This window comes from Sorex araneus, chromosome 8, assembly GCF_027595985.1.
Source record: "Sorex araneus isolate mSorAra2 chromosome 8, mSorAra2.pri, whole genome shotgun sequence".
In the NCBI taxonomy this organism is placed as follows: Eukaryota; Metazoa; Chordata; class Mammalia; order Eulipotyphla; family Soricidae; genus Sorex; species Sorex araneus.
The window spans coordinates 64026013-64047407 of NC_073309.1; the positions used below are offsets into that span (position 1 = coordinate 64026013).

Genomic DNA, 21395 nt, shown 5'->3' on the forward strand with positions numbered 1-21395 from the left:
TGCCCATAAATGGATGGCCATGGAGAGTATCGTGCTGAGTGAAATGAGTTAGAGAGTAACAGATACCGAATGACTGCATTCATTTGTAGTAGTACTGTAGCACGGTCATCCTGTTGTTCGATTTGTTTGAGCAGGCACCAGTAACGTCTCCATTGTGAGACTTGTTGTTACTGCTTTTGGCATATCGAATACGCCACGGGTAGCTTGCCAGGCTCTGCCGTGCAGACGGGATACTCTCAGTAGCTTGCCGGGCTCTCTGAGAGGGAGGAATCGAACCCAAGTTGGGGTGGGGGGGGGCGAGAGAGAGAGAGAGAGAGAGAGAGAGAGAGAGAGAGAGAGAGAGAGAGAGAGAGAGAGAGAGAGAGAGAGAAGAAAAGCACCTGCCAAAGAGGCAGGCAGGGGTGGGGGTAATGGTGGGAGGGACCTGGAGCCACTGGTGCTGGGAAACATACACGAGTGGAGGGATGGGTGTTGGAATACTATATTGTATGATTGAAATCCAATCATGAATGACTTTGTAAGGGTATATCTTACAATGATTCAATAAAAAAGTTTAAAAAAATAAAATATTCTGTGAAGGTAATCAAATTGATACAATTCAGAAAAAGATTTTTAAACAGGTATTTTATTGGAAGATTTTGATACAATTGCTAATTCTTCTTAAATACAATTGATGTTAAACAATATATACATGAATGTCTTCAAGTAGAAAAATGTGAAGTATACATAATGGATTTATTGTATTTATTAGGCAAATTTTTCACTTTAGCATACTGAAACAAAATTATAATGCTTTCATATTTCACACTCCAACCTAGCCTTGTACTGAAAACATGTTTTTAAAGGTTTTGATGCCATACATAATCTTTACCAAAGGGTTCAAACCAAAATTCAAGTTGGTCATATATTTGGAAAGCATTTAAAACAGGGAGGTAAAGTGTTGTAGGGATGTTTAGAAGATACTGAAAAGGGATTTGGCAATTTTCACAGTATTTCTGGTATAAAAGATGTTTACTTGGTCAAACTCACAAACGTTGGGGCAAAAGATCACACAGAGGGAATTATCTCAGAATTTGCTATCAGAGGAAGAAATGGGGATTACTTTGCAAATTCAACAGGAAAATGTCTTGTTAAAAGCAGATTCTTCATTGAGGCTAATGCATGATATGTGATACACAATTAAAACTAAAACTTTTTTTTTTCACTAGCAAAAGAGGAAAACTCTACATTTGGCAGCAGTAATGAAGAGATAAAAAGTGAGAAAATAACAGAAGCTCTCCTGAAAGTGAGTAGTTAGAGGAGAGAAAGATAAAACATAGACCTATTCTATAATCTCTTAATGAAGACATATAGTGTTTTATTTATCAAAGCACCTTCAGAATACACCACTGAAGAAAATTTAAATAATATACAGTTGACAAATGCCAAAGAAGACATTATACTCAGTTTTTATGTGAATGTGGTAATTATTCATAACCCCCCAAAACTGGTTTTATTTGCTTATACAAAAAGTAAAAATTTAAGTGGCCCAGGTTTCACAGTCACAGTTTTGTCAAATTCCTGGCCAACAGCATGCAGATGGGGAACCCCTCTGTGCTTCCACTGACCCTGGATTAGAAGAGTGAACAGCTCACATGCCTGGGGGGCAAACAGCCAAAGTAAATATAGTCACTTGTTTGTGCAAAAAATGCCAAAGAAATGCTGAGCTGTCTGCTGCAACAGACCATAAATCACTGGCTTTACCTATTCCAATCACTTGTCTGCAATATTCACTTCTGCTGTTAACATTTACTCAGCTTGTTACTATGATAAACTCATTACAAGCTTGGGGAAAAGTAGGATTTTTGAGACAAATATTCTTTGTTACAAACTTTCCAACATAATCAACATTACAAAATAAATTTCTGTGGTTATAGTAAAAGTTCGAAGCTAAATAATAAGATTTACAATTTTTGAAAAGGTGTCCACAAAAGTAGTACAACCAAACTCCTTATTACTTTTAAATACAGCATAAAAAAATTACTACTCCTTGAAGATAATTCCCTAATAAACTAAGCAAGGAGTTTGATTTCTCTGGCTCCCTTAAGTCAGTTCCAAACAGTTTTCTCTATATCAATAAAACTTGTGATCATTTTTACTTTAAGGTTTTAAAATTGCTTGAAGGAATTCTGATTATTCCTTTCAGCCTGCACAAGTCCAACAGTAAAGGTGGAAAATACGCAAAGAGAATATTATAAGAAGTAATGAGTCTACAAAATATATATTAACAAGTTTCCCATAGCAATTTAGTCATTGTGGTAGTTCGCAAATTTTCTAAGTCCATCTATTTAGAGATCTACAACATAGATGTCCCTTTTCTTTGTAGAATGACTCACTAGCAGAGTAGTAAGAAAAAGCACTGTATTCTGCATCTCTTCTAACCGTGGTCCTTCATCAAGCAAGCCATTTAAACTCTAATAGCATCTTCATCTTTAAAATGAAGGTAAGACATGTCTTCCATGGGGTATTAGGAAAACCAGAGAGAAAATATATTTGAAAATGCTGTCAATCAGAAAATCACAGAGAATTCTGTCTAGAAATGGGAGGATTTTAAATGTGATTAAAATTAAAAAGGCCACATAATGAACCTGGCACATATATACATAGTAGAATTCTATTCCATTTTTCTTCTGTATAATTTGTATTTAGGATATAGTTAATCAGAAACTAAAGATACCAGAATAAGAAGAATAATATTTATTTGGCTTTTAAATAGAGGTATACATCTCCTCAAACACTTTTTTGAAATACAAGTTTTCGTTCTATTTTATTCTGTCTTGATAGTATGGTGGAAATCTGGATCACCACAGTTCTAAGGAACTGAGTCTTGAAACAATCCTCTTCCATTAATAAAACTTAAGGTTCTTCAGAGAATAAAACAATTATCTTGTTATGAAGTTCTGAATTAGAAAATAATTCATTTTAAAGATGTCAAAAAAAGGCAACTTTTTTTCAAGGTAATAAATAATGAAATGCTGAAAGTATGAGTTTAGCATTTTAAATTCTGTAATGCTTCAATTTTTTTGCCCAGCTGAATGAAAAGAATTTTTCTGAGTAAAATTTTATGCCTAATTTTGTATGGCGCTGAAAATAATCTTAAAAATGCAAAGGCTCTCCTGTGACTAAAAATTACAGTAAGAAGACTGAAATGATATGACCTGTGAATTAGGCTGGTTTCTAAAAAATACACAGTTTTTTAAAATAAGGAAAGTACTCTTTAAATTGAATTTAGCCTTGGGCAATGAATAGAAAAAAAGCCACTCACAGATGGAAAGTACCCAGTGCATAGAGGTCATTTGGTTTGTTTTTGTTTTTAATCAGGAACTGCTTTCCTAAGAGTTAAAAATGTTAGAAAAAAGTAAAAAATGGCATTTTTCATAAAGAATACTATGGAAATAATATGCTAAGCTTCCTATAAGATATGAAAATGAGACAATAAAACTCTATAAAGTGCCTTAATGTACCAAAAATAGAGGTCAGAGGCATCTCGTCACATTTACAGAAAGGCTAAAATACCACACTGGAGAGGCCACACAGAAGAGAGAGGGAAAAAAAACAACCTCTAGACTTGGAGTCAGAAGACTTGAATTCTAATCCTGTAACAAAAGTTTTCCTGGACTTCAGTTTTCTCATCTCTAAAATGAGAGGTAGAGATTGCTTCTAAAAACAGTCCCCTTGGCCATATTTCGGATGGGCAATGACATTTTTGCTTCTAAGTCCCATTACTCAATGTGAGGATGCTACCGTATTAATAATCTCCATAAAATGGATTATTTCATTGTAGATTAAAATGTTAGGGAACTCTAATCAATTGCATTTGAGATAGTGACTGTAACTAACTATCTGAATTTCAGTGAGTTAGCTACTTTACAAATGTGCACAAAACTTACAGTATTTTGCTAACAGGTGTGTACATGCAGGCTCTGAAAAATTCTAAAGCATTCCAGATTCATGGAAAATCTCACTAGTAGTAAGAGCTGTTGCGTTTCTTTATGCCTCTATAGAAGAGGCTGCAGGGCTCGCGCTGAGTGAGGCACACTGGCTACATATCAGCCTGAGAACATCCTTCAGAAAAGGTATACAGGGAGCCAGCCAGCAAAAGGAGGAAGCTAGACATACGATAGACCTTTCATCTGACAATCATTTAGCTTTAACAACACAAACTAGCATCAGTATATTTCTGTCTGGGGGAAGTTTACTTAGTGACATAAACTTTTTTCTGAGCATGACAAATCTGTTCTCAAGATAGTTTTTTTCTAAAAGGTATTATTAGTTATACTCAGGTACAGATTTCTTTTTCTGTAAAAGTTTAACCCAGCAATAGGTCAGGATTTATTTTATAACACGAGTCAGGTAGTATTTCTCAGTGAAATTACCTTCTTTAGCCATATGTCTAAGCTAAGAACACCATATCTATCCTAAGTGTGAAGAAATTGCTTTTCTCTTCCTAATTTTTTATTGCTGCACTCATTAACATATAAACATTTAATTAAAGCATGAATGTTGCACATACCAGGGCAAACAGTATTTCCATATCAGTACAATTATAGTTTTTCATTTCTTTTTTTTTTTTTTTTGGCAGTGTCAGGAAAAGTGTAAGGTAAGTGCTCTACTGCCGAGCAATATTTCTGGTATTTCCCACCCTACAGATAGTTTTTATTATTTTATATTATTATTATTATTATTATTATTTTGCTTTTTGGGTCACACCTGGCGATGCAGAGAGGTTACTCCTGGCTCTGCACTCAGGAATTACCCCTGGCGGTGCTCAGGGGACCATATGGGATGCTGGGAATCAAACCAGGGTGGCCAGCTGCATGCAAGGCAAACACCCTACCTGCTGCCTACAGATAGTTTTTTTATAAAGACCCACATCCCAAATCCCTGCCTTCATCTAGAACTGTCATCTTCCATTACATGCCCAATCTACAGAATATCTCAGAGTTCTATCAGGTTTGGTAGTGGTTGCAGAAGCCCAAGTGATGATTTACATATAATGAAAGACCAGCACATGTTAACAGGATCTTATTCCCTTTGTATTTTTCCTCCTAAAATGTCTCAACAGTTGTTTTAGTTAAATACATCCTATGTGAGAATTCTTGACTGACATTAAATAAAATGTTTTGAAAATACTACTTAATCTTCAAAAAAGGGAACACGGACAAGACAGATTTTGGCAATCCTCAGTAGTTTAGAAGAGCATGATGAAAGCATTTTCCTAATGAAAGTTTGCAAATTGTAGGTTGAATATGGGAGCAAAGTTCTCACCCATATGGGGGCAAAGTACTAAACTAAAAACAATAGTGATTTCTGTCATACCAGTGAAAAAGTGCTTATTATTTATCCACATTCTAAACAATCATTTCTACCCCACAAGGTTTTCCCACAACTGCAGCTATTTTTAGTTAAAAGATAATATACATTATGACAAAATGAAATACAATGGAAACATATTTACCCAGATCAATACTTCTTCACCAAACAAACTACTTGAGTAGAATGTTCAAAGTCTAATTTCAAATAGCAATTTTATTTTTCAAATACACAAGAACTTGGAAATCGACTTAGTTCTTAATTCCTAAGATACCTAGGTGAGGAAGAGTTCAGTATTACCATGTAATTCTAGCAATTGTATAATGCAATACTTGCACAGAAAGACAAATCGAATGACATGGTATTTGAAAATCAAAAAAGAAAAATAACATCACATCTATTTGTCTTCTCTCTATATTGCCTTTCTATTCATTAATAAAACCCATAAAAACAGCAGGGAGGCTTGAAGAAACAGGGGTTAAGTCGCTTGACTTGCATGTAGCAGGCCTGGTTTGACCCCGACACCTCGTATGGTCCCCCAAGCACCCTCAGGAATGACCCCTGAACACAGAGCCAGAAGCAGCCCTGAGCACCACCAGCTGTGACTCAAATATCCCCAGACCCCTCTACCAAAATTTAAAGCAAGCAGGGTGGGGAGGAGGGGAGACATTTCAAAGACAGAACTTTTAAGAAATCTGAATTTTAGATGTTTTATATAAGTCAAAACAGCGGGGTAAACAGATGCATATCCAAATTTTGAAAATAAACTCCACAAAGTCATTTAATGTGATAACTGAATTTGATCTGAAAAGCAAAATAACACCTTTTATTTTTTTGATGCAGTAAAATGAAGGGGAAATTTTCACATAACTAAACCTAGAATGGCTGTACACAAAAAGACAATCTGTATACAACACTGAGAAGTCTTATTTGGACGGATTACAGAAGATCTATTAAAAAAGAAATTCTATGACCGTTGATGGTACATTTCTATGCTGGCACATTTTCTGATAAAAGGCACTTGGAAAACCCAATATGGTTTGGTTCATAAGTTTGCAAGGTACAAACAATTTTACAAACATATGATTATACTGAAGAACGTCAACAACTGTGACATTACATAGAAAACATATTTCTATTCCTTTGTTTAATAACACTGGTTTCTTGGGATGAAAGTGGTTTCCAGCAGTGTCGGTGAGGACACTCCGGGTGACTGGAGGCCACACCTAAATCCTGCCTGGCTGGGATGAGGAGTGTGACCGAGGGTATTTGCATTGGGGCCAAGGAGCGGGAGAGGGAGAATCAAACAAAACCCAGGGCGCAAAGCCAGAACCCTCAGAAATCAAAGTGGTTTGAAGGGAAGGTTACAAAAGACCCGACCGAAAGCTTAGGAGAGATCCTCTTGATCTGATCCCTCGCCTGTGGACTCCAACACGGCACCAATGACCACTGACTGGTGCCCTTGGTGCGGAGGGACTGTAGTGATGGTCTCTCTGCTGTGAAAAGCTGGGTAAGATGGTACAGTACCAAAGAGTCCAGTCCACAGCAAAGCATAATTCCTTTTCATTCGTTAAATGGCCGCAAAGTCAATCTGTACATAAAGCTGTCTCACTCCAGCCTGCAAAGTTTTGTAAAAAAGGAAAATTAGAAAATCCAATAATAACAGACTAAAGTTCATTTCATAAAATAGAAGACTATTTCATATTTCTGAACAAGATAGATAAAATAGACTTTTCTATTGTTTCTGGAAAATCAATCTCCATTTATTACTAAAGCAAGCCATGCTACTACTCACCAATCATTATTCTGAGGACACCCTAAGTGTTTGACTGCTAAGATCATGAATTAATGACAACTAAATTCTCCCATAAAGACTCCATGTAAACATTCAACAAGCTACTTGTTAAGTATAATCCTCTAAGGTAAACTATTTTTGTTTTTTTGGGGAGGTCACACCCAGCGATGCACAGGGGTTACTCCTGGCTCATGCATTCAGGAATTACCCCTGGCGATGCTCAGGGGACCATATGGGATGCTGGGAATCGAACCCGGGTCAGCTGCATGCAAGGCAAATACCCTCCTACCCGCTGTGCTATCGCTCCAGCCCCTATTGGTTAATTATTTTACAAGTTAGTTATATTTCAACCAATCTCTTGCCACCCATTACTTCCCAAATGCAACTGTCCAGGTCCCCTTGTGATGTGACCATGCTCCAACCCCAGTCAGCCTCTGAGGATGAGCACCTGCCAGGGACGGGTGATTGCTTGACTCAAATATTCCTCTTGCCCTGGGCTTCAGGGAACATTCACTAAAATCCTTCTGGATCTTTGCTGGCTTACTTCCTCCCTTGAACCCGAAACACCGAAATAACCACAGGTTCAGGCACCAGACCCTTCTTTCCACGCTTGCTCCCTAGGTGAGGTCGAGTGTGTGGATCATGTGCAGGACTACACAGAGGGGTGCTCCCGGAGGTCGCTGGGCCTGTGAGGAGCCCCAGGTTGTGCGGGGTTGGGGGAGCTCCAACAATCGCCCACCTGCATCTGCAGGCTGGACAGACTCGCCACTTGGATACTATTAGGACACGGCTGAACTGAACTGTTCCCCTCAGACCTGCTGGCTCTGTACCGTCTACGGCCGAAACCCATCCCCAACGTGGTAACTAAGACCCGTGGCTCTGCTTTCCTTACACTGAGGGCAGAACACATTTGTCCGAAGTTCAAACAATGCAAGTCCAGAATCAGACCTCTCGGCATCACCCCGACTGCCAGGAGCCTCGCAGGAGCAATCAGGTGTATCTTTGGCGTCTGCTGGTCTATTTCAGCTATAAAAAACAGAGTGGCAGGAACCAATCCCTGCCCCCAACACACACCTTCCTACTGCGTCTCTGACCTCATGCTCTCCTTCTGTTCACTCTGCTCAGGCATGCTAGCCCCTCTGCCTGGAACAGTGTCCCTTCAGAGGCCACATGGCACCCCTCAGACAAGGGTGCAGCCATCAGTATATTCCTGATCATTGCTGGAAAGTGCATTTAAGTCATTCACCCAACAAATATTTTACACGCATCGTTTATGTTCTGGGCATGACACTGTCCTTTGGGAACACAAGAGTGAACAAAATAGATGATGACACCCTTGGCCCCACAGAGCTTTGAAGCTACCCGGGCTCAGGAAGGGGCAGAGATGCTACGGAGAAGTAAGAACAGTATGTCAGATGGTAAGCCATTCGCTATGGGGGAAAAATACGCTTAATGCCAGAGACGGCCACTGGGCCATGGACTCCCAATCTTCCTCCCCTATGCTTAATGTCCAGACTTCCTCCTGTTGTTTTGGGGCACACCCAGCAGTGCTCAGGGGACATGTGGTGCTGGGCATCAAACGGGGTGCCCTGAAGCACGTGCTCTGGCCCTTGGGGCCATCTCCCTAGCCCAGCCCGTCCATAACTCTTAGCTTGTTTATTTATTTAGCTTTATATTGGGCCACACATGGCGGTGCTCAGGGCTGACTCAAGGCTCTACACTCAGGGATCCTTCCTGGCAAGGCTTGAGAGACCAGATGGGCTACAGAGGCTGGACCCGCGTCCGCTGCAAGCACCCACAGAGCACCCGCCAGCTGTGCCACCACTGTACTGGTTTTGCTTTGCATTTGGTTTGGGGATCCCATACGCTAGTGCTCAGGACTCAGTCCCGGCCCTGTGCTTAGGGATCACTCCTGGCCCTGCCGGGGACCCAACCAGGGCAGGCGGCCTCAAGGCAAGCGCCGCATCCCTGTTATCCCTGGGCTTCTGACACAACACTGACTGACTGCTCTGTTCATTATGTCACCACACCCCCACTGCAACATAATCTCTCCAAGATAGGGATTTAGTCCTTTTTGGTAACCAATTCCCAGAACCTTAAGTAGTTCCCAGCACTTGGTCACAGCAGTGAACAAGGAATGTTTGTTGGATGAACTGAAATGCGATTACCTTCTTTGAAATAAAAAAGAGCAAAAGAATCAAACTAAGTCTTATTTTCCCCTCATTGTAAAATGTTACGGTTAACCCCATGTGTCTTGGGATTTTTGTGTGCATCTAATACTGGACAATAAACCCTTGATACATGCCATACACACTACTGCAAGGGTCACTCACTCTGAGAAATAATGTTATAAGCTATGAAAGGCTATTAAAATTCAATCATTATGATTGATTGCAATCATGTCTGAAGTCAACCCAGCTGGTCCGTATAATAAAAGTTAGAAATTCTTCTAAAAAATTCCTGAATAGCTAATAACATAGAGAGGAAACTACTGTTGTCCTCAAAGGCATTCTCTTAATTTCTCTTTAAACAAAATGAGCACTGAAAGTCAAATGGGCAAAAAGTTGAGCCACTTTCTCCCCCCATTGCCCTAAAATGATGATGAGGATAATAAGAAATGAGATAGCCTAAGGCAATAAAAGAGAAAGAGGGGAAAACAAAGAGACTAGGTTAATTGATCTTTGCATAATCATGAGTTAATTACTGGCAGTGATTTCTTTCCCCTGAGGGGCGGCAGTCCCTTTATACAAAAGCCCAGTCTGAAAGTCTTCTTGCTTTATCTTTCTGGGCTAATGAGGCCAGCTATACTCATCCCAATCTATTTTCTTCCTCAAATTGTCTTCAAAGCAGAGAGAAAAGTGGAATTCCCAATGAACCCTAGGTCAGTCACCTGCCCTCTAAATTCAAATGAGGGTTTTGTTTGTTTGTTTTCCCCTTCAGTTTATTCACACCAAACACATGACAAATATTCTAAATCAACACTGACTGATGTCATCGAAGTCTACCCCAGGGGTGACGCCAGAGGCGGAGGCTGGCTGAGAGACTGTTCTTACAGTGGGAGAGCCAAGTGCACTCATTGTTCACATCCTGAGACTAATGCACAAGCCATAATTTAGCCTGCACTGTAAACTGGAAAGATAGATTATTTTGAACACATGTGTTCCTATGAAAATAAGTGCCATTAACTTAGAAGAGTCTTAATAATACTCACTGTTTTGGAAAGGCAAAGAAAGGTAAAGAAAAGCAAATCACAAGGAAAATTTTAGAAAAATGGACAGAAAAATGGCTATAAGGAATGATTCATTTGCTTGCATTTTCTAATTCTCTAAACAGAAACTCTGATCTGTTAGTTTCTGACTAAACAGTATTGACCTTCATCACAACAACACAAAATCCTGAAAAACTATCTTACTCTTACATGTCTACGAATTAGTGAAACAACGAACGAATAGGAGAAAATGACAAGAACGTATCTCCTGAATCTCGGTTCCTTCTTCTATAAATTGGGGGTGATGATATCACCCATCTTGGGACGGTAGAATAATATGCCAGGAAACACTCCGCATGTGAGGTGAGGGCTGCCTACCGCTGCTGCTGTTAGCATCTTCACCGCCATCAGCCAAACAACACTGGCTCTTCTAGGCGACCTGAGCTGTGTTGGTTCTCCCGAGAGTCTCTGCTCATACCCACCTGTGTAGGTGGCCAGCTCTGAAGGGTATCAAGTACATATCACAGGATAAAGAATATGGAGCGATGGATAAGGATATATTACAAAGCTGGTGAGCGTAATCAATATAAAAGATGAAATGAAATGGAATAGGTGGGGAAGTAGCTACCTGCCTGGGCAGGGGTACACAGATTCTCCTCCTCGCTCCAGCAGACTTCTGTTTGGGTAAGGGCAACGGGGAGGAAAGGAAGGCTGATCTCTGGGGGCGGTGGAGTAGAGGGTTCTGGGATGGAGAACTCCATTTAGGGCCCAGGAGGAGGCTTCCTGGTTCCTTCCTGGGTATCAGTGTTGGTTTCTATTTAGAGGCTAGAGGAAAGAGCACAAAAGTAGAAGCAGGATGCTAGGGATTTAGGTCTCTAAAGGCACAGCAGAAATAGGGAGAAGAGAAGACAGAGAAATTAAGATAGTTCTAGGAAGGAGTAAGTAGAGTAAATTAAACTTGTCTTTGGTGCTTTGTGACACTATAAAGGTATAAACCCCAGGCACGTTCTTGAATTTTCTTCAATCATTTTTTGAATCAAATAAAACTACTGAAAATACATTCTAGTTCTAAATGTGAGTATATTATAAAATACCATGGTATTCCAGCTTAGAACAAGAAACAAAGTGATAAACTGCTTTCCTAATCTAGTGTCTCACTTTTTCTTCCTGCTTTCCTGCTTTACTGCACATTAAAAAAAAAAAAAAAAACTTTCTATATCCTCAGCTCCCCCAAAATAGCCCAATATTAAGCCATGTCTAAAAAGTTACTGCCAGAGCATCCTTCACCGTAAATCCCTGGCATTACATATGGCTCCAGGAACACCTCGAGGAATGGCCCTTGATCACTGCCTATTTGGCAACTCCCTCAAAAAAATTTTTTTAAATGAAGTTAATGAAAAGGAAGAAAGGGAAAAATGTTGTTATTGTTTTGTTTGTAATGTCTACAGAAAACCCGTATTTCTGAAGAGATTTCCTTAAGTTTACATCTGCTATTTTGCATTCATACATAAGAAGCAAACTGGTTTAGTAGATAAAGATTATTAACAATGGAAAATAAGCACAAAATAGACATGCCTAATATACACTTCTAAAGTAGTAACAAAGCTGACAGTCTTGTAAGTGAAACAGCATCATTCTGTCTCTGGATATTGATCTTTTCAGTTTAAGATTATCTATGAGGGGGCTGGAGCAATAGCACAGCGGGTAGGGGAGTAGGGCGTTTGCCTGGCACATGGCCAACCCGGGTTTGATTCCCAGCATCCCACATGGTCCCTTGAGCACCGCCAGGAGTAGTTCTTGAGTGCAGAGCCAGGAGTAACCCTGTGCATCGCCGAGTGTGACCCAAAAAGAAAAAAAAATAGTACAATGGGTAGGGCGTTTCTGACCCAGCCTCAATCCCCAGAGTCCCACATGTCCCCCAAGCATCACTAGGCGAAATTCCTGAGCGCAGAGTCAGGAGTAACCCTTGAGCATTGCTGGGTGTGACCCAAAAAGCAAAATAAAATAAAATAAAATAAAATTGTCCAATAGGGCTAGGACGAATGGAGACATTATGAGACCGCTCGAGAAAATTGACAACCAATGGAATGATGATGATGATGATAATAATGATGATGATGATGATGATGATAACATGAACTATTTTTCGGGGGGGGGGGTCACATCCCATAGTGCTCAAGGATCAGTCCTGGTAGGGCCCAGGGGGTGCTACGTGGTACCAGGGATCAAACCTGGATCACTCACATGTAAGGCAAGTTTCTTATCAACTGTTTTATCATAAACGTTTAAAAATCAAAACCTATTACTTAAATTCTCATTAAAAGCAGCTACGAGACAATTATTAATTCCATAAAACTAAAATGCATGACTGATTACTGAGAAAACCCTTCTAGTGGCCTTTGGGGTTTCAAGTATTTCAAGTCTTTCTACAAGAAGTATTCCTAAGGCATTCCTACAATATGATTTCTTTCTAGAAAATTAAGCAATCTGAGTTTTACTACATTTGATAACTAACATAGATGAAGCTGCAGTTTAAAGTAGAAAATAATAATCAAAAACCTGTTCAATATGATTTCATGAAGTGAAAATATTAATGAAAGCCCCAGGATATATCTATAGCATGTGACTATATATCCCTATTGCATAGGGAAGAAAATGGATAAACAACCCCTTTCCTATGTTAACCAAACCTAAAAGTCATGAGAATTTGAAACTTATTAAATGCATGGGAAAAAAAGTCAAATTTTAGGGTGACTCCACCCTCACAGCCCTCCCTCCGCCCCCATTTTTTTTTATATCTCATTATTTTTTTAAATTTAATTTATTCTTTTATTGAATCACCATGTGGAAAGTTACAAAGCTTGCAGGTTTAAGTCTCAGTTATACAATGCTCGAACACCCATCCCTTTACCAGTGCACATATTCCACCACCAAGAATCACAGTATACCTCCCACCTTCCCCCCACTTCCCCAGCCCCCCACCCCACATGTGTAACTGGCAAATTTCACTTTACTTTCACTTTACTTTGATTACATTCAATATTTCAACAAAAAACTCACTATTATTGATTTGTTGGAGTTTCTCCCCCCTAAAGTTGATCTGCTGAAAAGAAAGCATTTGATAATTTGTTTTTCACTGCCGAGAATGAAGAGATATGAGGTCGAGACCGCCCCCATTTTTTGAGAAAAATGTATCTGACCATCTTCAGGGTAAGCCTCAAGAGTGCCTGCTGTCTGCAGGGACTGAGATCACTGGCTGGATGAAAAGGCTGAGACTATTTTCAGAGCTTCATATTTTCAAAACCCAAATACAGCTTCGAAAAACCAAAGAAGCAGCTGAATAAACTTTCCACATCAGGCACGTCCAAAGCCAGGATTTCTAGGGTTACAGAAGAGCTTCCCTCGCCCTTCTTCTGTTCCAGCTCCGGCAGTTCTGTGAGCAGAGACCACGGCTGCCGGAGCTTTCCTGACCCAGAAACTGCATTCTTCTGAGAAGCACGACCGGGTGCCAAAGTTCTCAAGGCTCCACGGTACCCTGGAAGGTCAACAGAAGCTCACGGATGGAAGGATCTGATGTGAATTGTGTGAAAATTAAGGCTAAAAAAAGAACAATAATCTAAATAAAAACAAAAAAGAAAAAAGAGAAAAGCAAGACTATTGCTACCCTATCCCTGAGGTGTGAGACTCGAGACACGCTGGGCAGGACTTGTGAGCTTCACTGTGGAAGCCACGAGGGTCTAAGTTCCTGCAGTGTGTTAGCTCCCTAGTTCGAAACAGTCTGCAGTAGAGGCTAGAGAAACAGAACAGCAGTTTAGACACTTGCACTGCACGTGGCCAACCCGTCCCCAAACAAAACAACAACAACAAATTCTGTAGTAAGTAAGTGGTACCAGTCCTTAATACAATATGTGGTTTTGTACTAGAATAAGCCTTGCTGCCATTGCAGTTTAGATTCCCTCCCAGATAATTATATATATTTACATAAATTATATATAATTTCCCCAAAGGAATCTAACTCTTTCTCTTCATTAGAGATTATTTAATTTATGCAAAGGTATTGAATTTAACTAAACTGTATACTGTAATCTGCTGCTCTCTTCTAAAGATGTGATAATTCTCTGTGTTGTTCTCTCTGTTTATATAAACATTTTCTAAGCGTGGGAATGCAAAATCATGGTATTTGGTAGGAACTTGCAGACAGCGTGACAGCACATCAGAGGAGAAAAAAATGCTGCTTAGAGAAGCTTTATGATTTCAGAGAGAACATAAAAAATTAAATTGGAACTTTAAATTAAACTAGCATTTTGTCCCACACAGAAAAGTTAAATAACTTCCAACAAGAGACTGAGGCAGCTCATGGCAAGAGTAGAAGAGAAATTTGAAAACTTCACAGGGCCACACTAGAAAGGTCCAGGCTTTATCCTGGGGGCAATGAGAAGCCAACAGAGCTTTTATTCTTTTAACTTTTCATTTAAAAAATAAAGTCAACAGACTAGTGTGGTAAGTACCTACGTTCACCAATTACTGACGTTTTGACTATATATGCTTTACGTTTCTAAACTAACTTTATCTGTAATTTTTACTTTTTGCTAAAGTGTTTGAAAACTTAGACAGCCTGCTCCTTTACAACTAAATCTTTCAAAAACTGAACACGTATACAATTATATAAGCAACTATATAGCTTATATTTAAATTTTTTTTCATTACTCAATACTTTCTTTTGTGATTTTTGTTTTTTAGTCCACAATTAAATCCAGGATCATACACTGCATTAAACTGCAAACTCTCCATTATTCTAGAATAATTCTTCAAAGCTCCTTTGTTGTCCATTCATGTCACTAAACCCATGCTAACATGATAAACCCATGTTAACAGTCTTCCAGGAATTTCCACAAGCCGGGCTGGTCTGACTGTCAATGACTGGGTTCAGGCCAAACCCAGCTGACAAGGGCATCGCATGGCTGGCATGTACACTTCCCAATGCAGCACACCAGCAGCCACATGTCAGTTTATGACTTTTTTCGCTTTTCTTTGTGGAGCTGGGGACTGAACTCAGAGCTTCACAGACATGAATGTGCGCTTACTGCCGCGACATCTGCCTGCCCCAACACACACACACACACACACACACACACACACACACACACACACACACACACACACACACACACACACGGTGCTCGGGGACACCCGAGGCTCCATACTCAGGAGCTAAGCCTGCCACAGCACAAGACATAAACTTCGTATGTCTCGCTAGCCCCAACACCACCTTCTCATCTGTCTTGTTCCTGGACCAAACCCACAGCGCTTACTCCCTGCACTCAGGGGTCACTCCTGATGGTACCTGGGGGACCATATCTGGTGCAAGGAACTGAACCTGGATGACTGTGTGCAAGGCCAACTTAACCCCTACCCTACCTCCCTGTTCCTATCACCAACATTTTCATAAGGTCTCCATCAGAGGGGGGCTCAGGGCCATACTGCGCAGCACCCATGGGCCACTAGGGCTGCACCCAGCAGTGCTCATGAGGCCATACAGTGCCAGGGATCAAATCAGGTCTCACACATGCATTCCATCCCTGGTGTTATCTTCCTGACTATAAGCACAGATTTTTAAAGGCATGAGTCAGTTTCCTCTTTACATGTACTCAAGGGTGAGGAATTCAAGGGACTGGCCCATATAAGGTACAACATCCCATGGTTTGGCCCTGGTACATGACAAACACATGTTGCCAGCTGCCTGTGGCCTGTCTGCATTGTATGGCCCATGGAAGACGCTATAAATATCCAAATGGACCTTGGCAGAGAAAATCCTGCCCTCCTGTATAATTCTGGAAGCAGTGTCAGTGTCCAGATTAATTTCCCCAAGTCGTTCCAGCAAGCGAGGCTCGACAGTGGATTTGTTTTCTCTCTCCCTACATGGTACTAACATGATGTTTTCATTTTCCCAATACATACAGAAGAGTACAGTTATCACCCTTACTTTGATCATTAGTCTCAGTACTATGTTAACTTACGATGGCACAAGCATCAACTGAAACAATTTGGCTGTAGGCATGCACTGACTATTTCAGGATGCCAAACAGACCACTGAAAACAACTTTAATGGCCTACTGTTAAGCTATCAAAACACAGAGAAGTAACAATGGCATTGCTACCCCACAAAAACATTAACACAGTGCTAAGCTTCGATCTAAAGCTAATGACAAACCATTATTTTTATTCCAAAGGCTATTTTAGAATTCTTGTTTTCAAACAGTATCTAACATTTCTTGTATAGTACAGGATAAATCTACATTTTCTTAAAGCTCCCATCAGTACAATGATGAGGTTACAAGACTCCTTTCCTTAAGAGTATGAAGTAAATTAGGGACCTCCCAAATTCAACTCAGGTACCTTCATGTTTACTCCTTAATGCATCACACACACACACACACACACACACGTATGTTTAGTGTATTAAATAGCACAAATTATTAAAGCTAGTAGATAAATTCCAAGACTTTTTAAAAAGATATGAGAAAAAGCCATACCTGAGTAAAAATATTATGTGTTTGGCTTACAATCCATCTGGCATCAGCATCAGGTGCTACTACTAATTTCAAGGTCCCAACATACACGTCAGAACACAGAGTCCAGAAGTGTTGCTCTTGTAAACTATAAACTCCTTGTAACTGTTGGACCTAAAATATCAAGGGAACTCATTACCATAATGACCAAGTATAAAGTCCTTCTCTACGAAAATTATTACAAAACATATCAATAAACATGGATCCTACAGTCTAGTTTATAAAAGTGACAGGTAGGGTATACACTAGCAAGTAACAATTGAGCAATCATTATGTACAAGATTCTATGGCAGGCGTTTAGGGACTATGAATTAACACATATCAGAATTTGGAGGGCACAGACTCTGGAGGAAAATTTACATTAATAAATGCACTTATCAGAAAACATATAGACATGAGTGAATGAAGAAACTAGAAAAAGAACAAAATTAACTTAACAAAATGAAAAGGAAGGAAATAAATGGAAATGATTCTGGGCCTCAGAGAACAGAATACGATCTCCTTCCCTAAATCAGAAGGTAACAGGTTAGGGAGGGACAGTCCTATGTTTTTCTAATGGCTCCTTGAAAGTTTTCAAGGCTTAGACTGAAAACCAAGACTGGCAAGCAAGATCTCTGACAGCAGGTAAAAAACAGACTATGGAATTAAACAAAATATAAAATGAAAAGGGAGAACAACTACAAATGTACCGACAACAGTGTTAAAACCGTAAAAGGGAAGCTGGAGAGGTAGCAACGGGCTGGAATGCAGGCTATGCCTGCAAGGGGCCTGGGTTCAATTTCCAGCACTGTCTAGTCTCCAAGCACTGCTGGGAATGACCCTGGAGGATTAGGATGGGAACAGCACCGGAGCCCCACCAAGTACAGCTGAAGTTTTTTTTAAAAAAAAATACACAGCACTGTCTGTAGCACAGTCGTCCCATTGTTCATTGATTTGCTCGAGGGGGCACCAGTAACATCTCCATTGTGAGACTTGTTGTGACTGTTTTTGGCATATCGAACAAGCCATGGGTAGCTTGCCAGCCTCCGCCATGTGGGAGGGATACTCTTGGTAGCTTGCCGGGCTCTCCGAGAGGGATAGAGGAATCGAACCCAGGTCTGCCTCGTGCAAGGTGAACTCTCTACCCACTGTGCTATCGCTCCAGCCAAACATACATATATAAAAATCTAAAACACATACATGTGTAATATAAAAATAAAAAGGATCATGAATACTATGCGAATAATGTATCAATATGGGAATGTAAAAAGTATTATAACTAAGCATAATTCAAATCCTTCTCACCATCCTGTGTGGTCAAGTTCACTGAAGCCCCCACAATCTCTTCTAGTCCAGATAATTATAATAGCTTGTTAACTAGCCAAAATTTTGCTTTTCCAGATATTCTCACGACTAAATGAGACCCTGTTACAGGAGAGACTGTCCTCTCCTCTAGCTTCCCATTCTGCCCAGAGGAGAAACAAAGAAAGGCTCCCACGTGACTCCAAAGGGGAACCTTCCTCACCCCAACTCTAAACTCTCTCCCCAACCCTGTTCCTTAGCCACAGCCAAGCCCGCATTATCCGGAGAGTCTGGCACACTGAGTTCAAAGTGTGGGAATGCCCTCCACCCGGAGTGCCCTGTCTTCTGTACTTGTGTTTGATTCACTCTGGGACTTTGCTGAAGTCCTCTTAGCGGGCCTGTCTCCTCGTACCTCTCTCCAGTGACAATATTTCCCTCTTCACATTTTCCCACTTTGTTTCTTCACAGATAATACCCCATATTGCATTATTTATATCGTTTATTACTGATGTCATCTGGCAGAACTTGGGTTCAGTAAGAGCCACGGTTTCTTTTGGGTTTCTTTTTTTAAGCTTTGCATCTTAAGGACTGAGAACAGTGCCTGGATCAAGTAAGTATTCAGTGCACAGTGTAATAACTGAGTATATATTTAGGCATCTATAACTCTACATAAATCATTTTGTCTAGGCTTTCCATTTTTTAAAAATTCAATATATATTTTAAAATGTAGACAAAAGGATACATTTCTGGAAGCACAGATAATATCATAATACAAAGGGGAAAATGTGAGGGCTGGAGAAATAGCCGAGTCAGTAAAGTGTCCGCTTTGCACAGGGCTGAAATGGTTTGATCCTGGGCACCCTACATGGCCCCCAAGACCTGTCAGGATGATCCCTGAGTACAGAGTGAGGAGTAAGCCTTGAGAACAGATGGGTGTCGCCACCAATTTTATTTTTTAATTAAAGAACTATTACAAATGGTAGTAAAAGCTCTTGTTCTCAAAGTCTCAGTCCCAGAGGGTAAACTTTCACAGGAACATATAAATACCTGTTAGTTTTCTAGAAAATAGAAATGTTGTCTCATAAGAAACTATCTTAATTTACAATCAGAAAGTAAGTCATAATGCCACCGCCGAGATGTGATCCCGGGGGCCACACGCATGTGCGGCCTCTCCGCAGCTGTACAAGCGTGAATCCAGACCCAGCAAAACCTCTTACGGTGTGAGCAACTCCTCGCAGAATGTCTCCAGCCTGAGAACTAAGCCTCGGCCCCGTGCCCGCCCGGGAGGGGAAAGGTATTTCTCTCTCTCGCCTCTTTCTCTCCGGGGATGAAGGGCGCAGTGGCCGCCATATTAAGACGACCACAGATTGGGTTTTCAAGCCTGCAATTATCTAATATCTGGAAGAAATCTCCCTGGACTTCTTGTTAAAGTACAGAAATTCAAAACCGCGCGGCCGCTACTGCGGCCACGCGACCTTATTTGTCTTCACAGTAGGTCTGAATCTAGTGGGGTACTCCTAACAACAATAGGGAGGTTGGTGTTTAAATATTGAATGTAACCAAAGTAAACAGAATGTAAAATGAAACTTATCAGTTACAAGGTAGGGGATGGGGGGGGCGGGATGGGAGGTGTACTGTGTGGGTTTTTTTTTTTTTTGGTGGTGTTATATGGGCACTGGTGAAGGGATGGTTGTTTCAGCATTGTATAACTGAGACCTAAGCCCAAAAGCATTGTAATCTTCCACACGGTGATTTAATAAAATAAAATAAAATTAAAAAAAAAAAGAAAGTAAGTCATAAGCTAATTTCTCTTGAATTACTAAGTTAACACAGAATAAAAGTTAGTTTATGACTTGCAATAATAAATTGAAAAGTTATGCTATAAATATACCATAACTAGGTATATCAGTGTCAGAGGAAAAGTTATTAGAAATTCTACTTCATACAATGAAGTAAAGGTCAATAAAAGCTTTATAATTATTTGATAAAGTTTAACAGCAACTTATGATTAGAAAAAATCGTGCTTAGGACACATCTAAGTTAATAAATTTATATAAAAAACATGCCAAATCACACCGATTATTCAGTATTCAGTATTTAAAATACATTTAAATAATAACCCCAAAGATAAAAGATTTAATGTAAAGAAAACAAATCCTTCTCACAATAGCAGTTAGCTTATAAAGAGAAAAAAGTCACTCTATGAAGGGGTTAATTACCTACACTATTGCATTCACAGGAAATAGAAATATCTCATTGTTCAGGTGACCAAAATATATTTCTCATACGTATTTGATTTTTATCCACAATTTCTGGCTCACAGCTCCTAAACTACTGAAATTTTCTAAGTGTTGAACATTTATGGTATAAAGTCGGGCCTTTGGGTAACTCAACAAGCTGGAGTACATGCTTGCAGGCAAGACGCCTTGACTTGATCCCAAGTACTTCATATGGTCCCTAAGTATGTTAAAAGTTATCCCGGAGCAGCCCCTGAGAACCACCGGGTGAGACTCCACATTTTCCCAAAACAATTTAAAACTTAAGGTGTCAAAAGTAACTTTTGGAAAACAGCAGATGATTGGGGTGGTTGCTGGGAAACCAACAGGATTCTAGGTGGGACTTTAAACCTGTGCCTTGACTTCCGAGGGAGGCGAGACAGAACAAGGGGATGGCCCTGAAGGCCTTCGACACCGAGAGGTCTGGCCCGGATAATCCCAAGCACCCAGCCCTAGGCAGCTTCTCGTTATAGGCCTGGCTCCTGAGCAGGACTTGAGAGTGACCTGCCCCTGCCCCAAGGAAAGTATAATTCGAGATGAAGAATCTGTTTCTCCTATTCTGAGAGTATAGTATTATAGAAGAAACATGAGCTCTATAGTCGGATGGATGCAGATTAATATTCTTACTCCTTGTCTTTTTCCACTTCACTTGCCATCCCAATATTTGACAACAGATTAGCTACTCCTCCTCCTCCAGCTCTGATACTAAATTTTCTGGTTTTCCTGCTCCCTTACTAATCAGTCCCTTCTTGAACTTTCCTCTAGGGCTCAAAATCTGGAGTTGAAAGCAGATTTGAAAAAGCAAAGCTTACTTCTCCCTAGGTAATCAACCTTATCCAACCCTAATATTACAAATGCCATTCTTCTACTGATGTCTTAAAAACTCCTTCTAGTCATTTTCTCCACTTTATCTG

General features: G+C 40.1%; 1 protein-coding gene across 1 annotated transcript in view; it reads right to left on the reverse strand.

Annotated features, from left to right (window-relative positions):
- Nucleotides 1-607: 607 nt before the first annotated feature.
- Nucleotides 608-21395, reverse strand: part of SLC30A7 (solute carrier family 30 member 7) — an 84078-nt gene continuing 63290 nt past the window's right edge. The window contains exons 10-11 of the mRNA XM_055146086.1: nucleotides 16889-17038; nucleotides 608-6970 (exon numbers count right to left, since the gene is read on the reverse strand). Coding sequence (XP_055002061.1) covers nucleotides 6923-6970; nucleotides 16889-17038 — 198 coding nt within the window. The 3' untranslated portion in view covers nucleotides 608-6922. The remainder of the gene's footprint in view (nucleotides 6971-16888; nucleotides 17039-21395) is intronic.